This window comes from Rhincodon typus, chromosome 2 (genome assembly GCF_021869965.1).
Source record: "Rhincodon typus isolate 14 chromosome 2, sRhiTyp1.1, whole genome shotgun sequence".
Taxonomy (NCBI): domain Eukaryota; kingdom Metazoa; phylum Chordata; class Chondrichthyes; order Orectolobiformes; family Rhincodontidae; genus Rhincodon; species Rhincodon typus.
In genome coordinates, this window is record NC_063333.1 from 48927008 (window position 1) to 48936266 (window position 9259).

At 36.6% G+C, this 9259-nt stretch overlaps 2 protein-coding genes across 2 annotated transcripts in view; both read left to right on the plus strand.

The window, feature by feature from the left end:
* Positions 1 to 1710, plus strand: part of LOC125485389 (krev interaction trapped protein 1-like) — a 35617-nt gene extending 33907 nt beyond the window's left edge. Inside the window, exons 8-9 of the mRNA XM_048607945.1 lie at positions 744 to 796; positions 1658 to 1710. Of these exons, the coding sequence (XP_048463902.1) occupies positions 744 to 796; positions 1658 to 1710 (106 nt within the window). The remainder of the gene's footprint in view (positions 1 to 743; positions 797 to 1657) is intronic.
* Positions 1596 to 8954, plus strand: LOC109915763 (A-kinase anchor protein 9). Its single transcript, XM_020515434.2, has 4 exons — positions 1596 to 1743; positions 2380 to 2536; positions 3795 to 3934; positions 6844 to 8954. The coding sequence occupies exons 1-4, from the start codon at positions 1737 to 1739 to the stop codon at positions 6885 to 6887; spliced, it is 348 nt and encodes a 115-aa protein (XP_020371023.2). The 5' UTR covers positions 1596 to 1736; the 3' UTR covers positions 6888 to 8954.
* The last annotated feature ends 305 nt before the right edge of the window (positions 8955 to 9259 follow it).

Genomic DNA, 9259 nt, shown 5'->3' on the forward strand with positions numbered 1-9259 from the left:
CTTTGCCGCATGGGAAAGAAAACAAATTACTAATTGGTTTCAAAGCTGTTATAAGATTCAGATTTTCCAATTAAATGTATTCAGAGATAATTGTATGAGCAATATAGAAAAGTTACAAGCATATGAGCATGTGCTTATGAATTAGGAGCAGGAGTAAGCCATTTCGCCCCTCTAGCCTGCTCCACCGTTTAATTAGAACATGGCTGATCTGCTTGTGGCTTCAAATCCACATTCCTGTATACCCTCAATATCCTTTGACACCCTTGGTAGTCAGGAATTTATCTACCCCACCTTAAAAATACTCAATGACTGCACTTCCACTGCTGCCTGGTGAAGAAGATTCCAAAGGCACTCAACATTCTGAGAGAAAAACATCCTCCTAATTTCAGTCTTGTATGGAAGACTGTTGATTTTTAAACCATTTCTAGTCTCTCCTACAAGGGGAGACAACCTTTCAACAGTTACCCTGTCTAGTCCCTGCAAGATCTTATATATTTCCATAAGATCACTTCTCATTATTCTAAAGTCAGTTGGATACAGGCCCAATAAAAACCTGAAAGAACTGCGGATACTGTAAATCAGGAACAAAAACAGAAGTTGCTGGAAAAGCTCAGCAGGTCTGGCAGCATCTGTGAAAGTAAAAATCACAGTTAACATTTTGGGTCTGGTGACCCTTCCTCAGAACTTCTGAGGAAGGGTCACTGGACCTGAAACGTTAACACTTATCTTTTCTTTGGATACAGGCCCAGCCTGTCCAACCTTTCCTCATTGGATAATCCCTCTCCTACCACCCCAGGTATGAGTCAAGTGAACCTTTTCTGAACTATACTGTGAACTAATGCAGTTGCTAGAAATCCACAGTAAAGAAGAAAATGCTAATTGGCTGATCCCACTTTTAATGAGCTGTTTTACAGGCTCAATCTGAGGGCTCTCAGCACTGAAATCTTGATTGCCCCATCTTGAGAGATGGGCACTGTTGTAGCAAATGTGGCATTGCCTCAGCAAGTAGGTGCCCTCGCTGAATTACGCAATAGTGAAGAAATAAACAAAATCTAGACTGGTAAATCCACGAAAGAGTTTATAAAATCTGCCCTAGGTTGGGCTTGGCCAAGACTGAGTTCTTTCATTGAGTCTTGGAGCTTCAGTCTTTGGCCTGGCAGACTGCATTTATTGAGATGGGCAGTCTCTGCATGCCAGTCTGCCAGTACAGCTACCCACATATGTACAGCAAACAACCAATCCAATTCCCAGCTCCTTCCTGTAAAATTCCTCAGCAGCAGGAATGCATCATAGAGCCATCCCAACATGGCGGCTGCCGTTTTTGTTTTTACAGCTACATTGCCTCCAAGCTTAACATCTTGAAGCTGGGAAAATTCAAATTGTTAATTCTGTTTTGCTCTACACAGATGCTGTCAAAACTTCTGACTATATCTGGCATTTTTCATTCATTCACGCACACATTTAAGTATTTATTTTATAATTAGATTTAACCTTTGAATTTTAGTTAATTTTTTCTGGTCATATCCTTAGGATTTTAGGTGTAATTTAATACAGTGACCATTTTAAAACCAGTTGGTTATTGTTACATTTTCACATCATTGTGATTAGGTAAATCTTATTTCAATTCTTGACATCGTTTTTTTTATCTTCTCCACAGGTTGCGATTCTTGGCCCGCAGATGGCTTCGAGTTGCTGGATCAAGCAGTTTGACTGGTAATCGGAATGGTCACGATCAGATGTCAGGTAAACTCACTAATATCAGTGAACAAATGGCATTAGTGCTGAAGTTAAAACCTTCTGCAAAATGAAACAGTCTTAATGTACTATAATCTCTCAGTACATTGTGTACTTATTCAATTTTGAAATTGTACAGAGCAATCACTAAACAAATACCTTTGGTTTTCTGCTCTTGGAGTTGGAAACTCCACAGCAATAACAACAGTGTTACAGACGTTTTTAGAGCACACAGTAGACCATTAAACAGGTATATTTGTTTAATTTTAAAAACATACGTATTGGAATGAAAGGGAGTCTTAAATCACTTGGATATTTGTCCCATAATTTCTGTCTCGCTGCTTTCCCATCAATAGGTCACACTCTTCTGTTAGTAATATGCAGCTTAGTTTGTAGATTATGCCAGTCCACATTAGAGACTTTGTCATAACTGTGTCATTGCTGGTGATTCTTCGTTTTTAATCAGACAACTGTAGAGTGATATTTTCTCTTCTAAAATAACAAAGCCTACCATCTTGTGAATTAGTAAAATGATTGCAATGCTTTAAACAAGACCTCAGAGATATCGAACTTTATTTGTGAATCAAGTACCATGAAATAGGCTAATATTTTCCACTCATGCCATCAATTTTATGTAAAATCTAGCTAATGAACCAAGAGCAGATTCTCCTTTCCTCCATTCTGGGAGCATATCTTTGGAATCAAGCCTGTCAAAGGAATTGTTTGGAGAACATAGACACAGCACAAGTAGGCAAAGGTCTGGTCAAGAATCTCCAAGATCAATCTCAAATTCTCAATCCAGGTAATTTTATCATACATATTTATTGTATCATGTAAAATGTGGAAATGTACAACCAATCAGACCTGTTATAACCATAATTTATTGAAACCTCAGTAATGATGTTTGTAAAAGATTTGAATCCTTTATAAAATCTGTACATGTAAGGAGAAAAATAAGTTACATTTAAGTTTCATTGTGTCACAACTGTATCAAGGTCAGAAATCACATGACACGAGGTTATAGTCCAACAGGTTTATTTGAAAACCCAAGCTTTCGAAGTCTTGCTCCTCCTTTGGGTGTTAGTGACAGAAGTAGTATCAGACACAGAATTTATAAGTAAAAGATCAAAGGGTCACACCACTGATGAGGATGTACTAAACAAACCTAAGATGCTGTTAAATCTTTAATCAGTTAGAAGGTTTTAACTGATTAATATGTATATGTAAATCCCCAAATTCCTTTCACCTCTTTATGCTGATAAAACCTTTCGTTCTCTCAGGATAGTGACTTCAAAGGAATTAGGGGATGGTGAGGATGTACTAAACAAACCTAAGATGCTGTTAAATCTTTAATCAGTTAGAAGGTTTTAATTGATTAATATGTAAATATAAATCCCCTAATTCCTTTGAAGTCACTATCCTGAGAGAACAAAAGGTTTTATCAGCGTAAAGAGGTGAAAGGAATTTGGGGATTTACATATACATGTTAATTAATTAAAACCTTCTAACTGATTAAAGATTTAACAGCATCTGAGGTTTGTTTAGTACATCCTCATCAGTGGTGTGACTCTTATATCTTTTACATATAAGTTCTCGGTCTGATACTACCTCTCTCACTAACACCTGAAGAAGGAATAAGACTCGGAAAGCTTGTGTTTTCAAATATACCTGTTGGACTATAACCTGGTGTCCTGTTACTTCTGACTTTGTCTACCCCAGTCCAACACCAGCACCTCCACATCATGACAACTATATCAAAGCACCTCATTTGTGCCTCTGTCAAACACCAATTTGAAAATGCAGTGACTGTTGTACTGTAAAGTTTTACAATATTTTTTACTATCCTGTTCTCATTACATGTCATTATAAATAAGTAAATGAACAAAAATGTTTGTGAAGGCACTTGTAACTCTTACACACAACTGCAGTCATCTTCCACTGGTTTAAGGAACTGCTGTGCCATTAGATCATTAGCAGATGATTACTGTGTCAGTTTGAGTAAATGTTCATTGGAACTGTGGATCTAGGTATCCAAATTTTTCTTCCCCTCTCTGTCCTAGGTATCAATCGAGCCTACTTGATTCTAATCCAAGTTCTTTGGCATCTTCACACCTGCAAAATTATGACCCTGACAGAGCTTTGACTGATTATATTAATAGATTAGAAGCATTGCAGAGACGACTGGGGAGTGTGCAATCAGGTAATGTATTTTTCAGTACAGATAAATAGATTTTAATCTCTCCTGAGGATGGGTGTTATGAGTAATCTAGCTTGCTTCAAGGCTGAGAGGACACGCCAGTAACCTGCTTTCAGATCATCTTCAATATTGCTCATTGGATTATTTCTGACTATGATCAACCCGAGCTAGGATGATTGTGCACTTAATGGTACAGCATTTTGACAACTACTTTCATCCATGCAAATTGTGTTTTTTGAGTGAGCTTTATAGGACTATCGAATCTTAATTTTGTCGTGAACTTCTGGGGGTTAAATTGGATTAAGTGTCAGATATGTGCAGGCATTGTAATACTTGATTAACATGTGCCTGTGATTTCTGTGTGCAACTGTCTTTGCTATCAGTCAACCAGCCAGCTCAGAGTGCTGCCACTCATGTTGAGAAGATACACAGTCATTCTCCATCTGTAGTCCCCCTCCACTGAAAGTCAGCAGTCTGGATTAGCGCTATGTAGGAACAGTCACATAGGCAAATATGCATGGAGGACTATAGGATTGCACAAAGGTAATGAATTTTAGAATTACAATTAGAATTAAGTTTTATTGTCACGTGTACTCAAGTACAGAGATACAGGAGAACATTGAAAAAGTGTACACAATCATCATTCTCCAGCACCATCTTAGGTACAAAAAAACCAGACTTAACAGAAGCAACCACCTTAGATACAAAATCAAAACGACCATTTAAAAAAAGAACAAAAGCAGAAATACAGAAACAGAGCCAATAAGAAAGGGAAATGTCCATATCTTAAAGCCTTATCTCCATAAGGTAAGTAGACCTCCATCCCTGAAGCCATGAGTCATTGCTAACTCACTTCCACGGCTGGGGCCCGGAACTCGCTCCACGTCCGATGGCGTTGTGTACCATGGTAAAGTCTACAATTTGAACAAATTCTGGTGTGCTCTGTCTGCTTGTCTTTGGCAAGAGTGCAAAATGACTTTACGTCATTTAGAGGGTCATTGACCTCACTTATGTAACAGAGGATGTCAAGCTGTGAGATGTTGCTGATAATTGCTCCTAACCTGAAAGTAATAAAACTGAAAAGTTTGTCATAATCAACTTCATAACCATTGGCATTGTCAACCTAACCCTACATTGAAACTACAATTGAATTGAAACAATTTGCATATTTCAGTGACCAACACCTCAGTGAAGTGCAGACTCTTGCAAACTTTCTTGCTAAGGTTCAGTAAGGAAAATTGCTTCCTCAAGATCCTTGGCACATATGAACCTTTAAGAAATCTTCTCCCTTTCATCCGCCTGCTGCATCTAAAAGCTGTCTATGGATTCTGCTTCTTCAAGATATGCTCTGTTCCGACAGACAGGCCCAATGGTTGGTACGTCCATGCCTGAGAACTGTCATTTGTACAGAACATTTAAAGTCAATAAAACACGTTACAGGATGTGGTGAGGTAGATGCTTAAATGTTTTCAAAACTGATATAAATGATTCGCCTATGCTGCCATTTGGTCAAGCACACATAATGCAATATTTTCAACTTCTTGCACAGAAGTAATGGGCATCATGTCCAAACACAGTGCATAAAACATCCATTGAGAATCAGTCCATTATTTGTGTGACTAATAAAATGATTTAAATTGTATGTTATTTATAAATTTTGAGTAAAACCTTTAACAGTCCCACTGCTTTGGGCAACTGTTAGATTTCTTAAGACAAGGAAGGGAAAGAAAATTGAATGCTGAAAAGAAGGAATGTGTTTTATGTGTGGCAGACCTGGATTTTAATAACCAGTGAGTGAATTTAAACAACGTCTTGCTCATTTACTGGAGTGAAATAATAGCCTTTCCAGCTATCAGCACATTTGAGGAAAAACTAGTTATTGAAAGATGATAATCAAAACTATAATGGTTTCCAATTCATCCCATACTGTACTTTTAACTATGACTATATAGCAGGAGAAGAAACATTTAGGCTTTATTGGGTTTTGTTTCTGACCACTTCCATGAGCCCGTTGTGTGGCATTTTTGTGAAAGTCATATCAAGACATGTTGATGGACATTCCCCAGTTGTACAAGTAATTATCTCTGTCCATAAGATTACATCAATCTATGGAATGTATGGATTTGCTGAAAATAGTAAAATGAATTATATGAAAATGCAGAAGATACACAGGCAGCTGTTACTCAACACTTCATCAGTCTAGAATGTAAATATAATTGTTTGAGGAAAACTGCTCTGTTTTAGTTATAGCCGTTGTTAAATCATAGAATCCCGACAGTGTGGAAACAGGCCATTTGGCCCCTTGATTTAATACCGAACCTCCAAAGAGCATCCCGCCTGGACCCATCCCTGTAACCCTGCATTTCCTCTGGCCAATCCACTTAACCTGCACATCTTTGGACTGTGGGAGGAAACCAGAGCACCCGGACGAAGCCCATGCAGACACGGGGAGAATGTGCAAACTCCACACAGACAGTCATCCAAGGGTGGAATCAAACCTAGGTCCCTGGCACTGCGAGCCACCTTTATTGCTAGAGATTTGTCAGGTCCATTGAATGTAAGAACTTCTCCCAGCACAATAGTTTGCTTATTTTCAGGTGATTTATGTCAATGTTCAGTCCAAATGTTTAGGACAGTTGTGGAAACCCTTTAAGATGATGAAAGCAGCAATAGTTATTGGTGTGTATAGCCAATGATAAGAAAGATGTTAGTTTAAAAAAATTTCTGAATTTATTCCAACCTAGTGAAAGCCTTGATAATTCAATAAGCTGAGGATTTTATCCTCACAGATCTTTTTAAGTGTTTGAATTTATGCAACTGTTATCTTTTGTACATTTTGTAACATGGAATGACTAATGTTGTTAAAGTGCTGTGTATACCTGTTAACTGGTCTGTGTTCTCTGCTTACATAGGTTCAACAACTTATGCTCAAATGTACTGTGGAACCAGAAGATAGAGTCTTGGAAGTAGATTTTGACTTGAAACTGAATTGCTCTTGAAGCTGGGCTTTGTTTTTCTATTTTATGTAAATTGTGGGACCATCATGGATTTAATAATGAAAATGTGTCTTGCCTGCAAGTCCAAACAAAATAATTTAAATGAGTTTTATCCTTTATATAAGTTTAAGCTTCCAGTGTGCACAATACAATCTGTCTAAACAATTTGTGTATATTTGTGGAATGCTAATTTAAAAATGATTATAATTTAATACTGTTTATTTAAAGGGTGAAAGGAAAAATGTTTATTAAATGGTTTCAAGTGCACTGCAGTCCCTGTAATGACTGCTGAGCTTACACTACATGATCCATAAATAACTATGGCATTGTGGACAGTACACAGTTTGTAGAGGAATTATTTTTGTAATGGTAGAAGTTTTGAATTATATGGGCATTTTGTCAAAGTACTACAATAAATATGAATTAAAAATTAAAATTTTTGAAACTTGCCATTTTCTCTGTGAAGTACATGTATGAAGATAAAATTAAAACTCTCTAGGTGGGCTAATTCCTTAAGATTTGCTCTTTCAACAAGTTTAAAAAAAAGACTCTTTGTAGTAGTATACTCTGCCTCTTGCAAACTGGAATTTGATACATTAGACCCTGAAATTGGATTCAAAATGTTCCAATAATCTAACCTGTTGTAATGGTGGCAAATTTCAGTGGCTATCTGCATTTATGTTTTCCCATTCTTTTAATAAGATCTTTTACTTGTAATGTGGGCAACAAATAGATGTAATCTTAGGGCCATTGTCCCTTCCATGTTTCTGAGGTTGTGTCTAAATTGAATTTTCTTCTCTTTCAATATGAAATGTAAAAATGTGGTCCATTCTTGTTCAGGTCACTCCTTTCCACAAATAACCATGTCTAGCTTGTACCTTTGTGAATGTAATCCAAATAATTTAATTCTTGAGGGACGTAGATAACAGCTGATAAGATTTCAAACAGTTATCTGAAATTTCTCTTGACTCGGATTAATTTAAGGAAAACTCCAGGAAAATAGTCTTAACATCGCATTCTGCCTTATCAAACACAAATAGAATTTCATAAACTATATCATCATTTCAGAACTGAAGTCGAAGTTCCAGCATATTTATTAAACAATTTCTATATGTAGCCTTAAAACAGTTAATGCTGCCTTTAACTACATTTGTCCAACCTATTGGAAGGAGTGAATTCATCAAACACTTTCAAATCTTATATTCTTGCTCTTTTCTAAAAACCTTCATTGCACTAAAAGATCTACTCAGGAAAAGAAGTGTTAAAATTTTCTTCTAATATGAATTAGCTGTACTGAGGTTTGCCAGGTTTATACAAATATCCTGTAGTACTGGAAGTCACAAGTAACCTACCACCATTCAAATTACTTGGGGTTTTCAGCATTTCAAATATCAAATCAACTTTCCTGGTGGTTTAAAGCTGAGTAATGCAGATGAATAAGTCCTAGTTTTTCCTACTTTCTGGGCAGCCACTGGGACCTTGACTAAGGGAGGATTTTAGTCCATTAAATTCTTTAAATATATCCTCATAACTTTTCGGTCTTTGCTGAACTCTGTCAAATGCATCAAACTGGGTTTCTAAAGTTGGAGCAACTGAAATTATATGTGCCCATTTTTGCAATTAGATTTAAATGAGCATGGTCAAACATTGCCAGTATTTTCCACTACTTCGTTAGTCTTATTGATGATTAGTTATCTGAAGCTGGGTTAACTGGCTTGTTTCAGTGAATGTTAAAGAATCCTACTGAAATGAGCAGCAACCTGTGGCTGTGAATTTAAACCAAGATATCATCTGCTTATTTAGATGGTCAAGTGGCCCAAAAAGAAGAATAATGTTTCCTGTTACCCTGGCCAATGTCTGTTCATAAATGCCACCAGAACACATGATTATTCATCTCATTGTTGTTTGCCTGTTAAGTTGCTGAACTACAAAAGTAATGTTTCAAAATATTATATACCAGTTTCATGTTTCCTGTAACAATGCATGTTGCTTTACATTTATCTACATTAAACTTTGTTATTCCTTAACTTATCTATTTAATTTGTGCAACTAACTTTGAATGCCATTACTCTCTGCTGCAGCGTTTGGCCAAATGGCTTGGCATTTGTAAAAATGTTTTTATTGGAACAAAAGCAAAATACTACAGATGCTGTAAATATGAAATAAAAACTGAAAATACAGGTAACAATCAGATTTGGCAACATCTGAGATGTTACTCTCTGTAACAGGCTGCCTGACTTGTTGAGTATCTACAGCACTTTATTTTTATTTCTAATATTGGATCCATTTCCTCTATATTGTAGTGATATAAAAAGCATAGAACACAGAACAG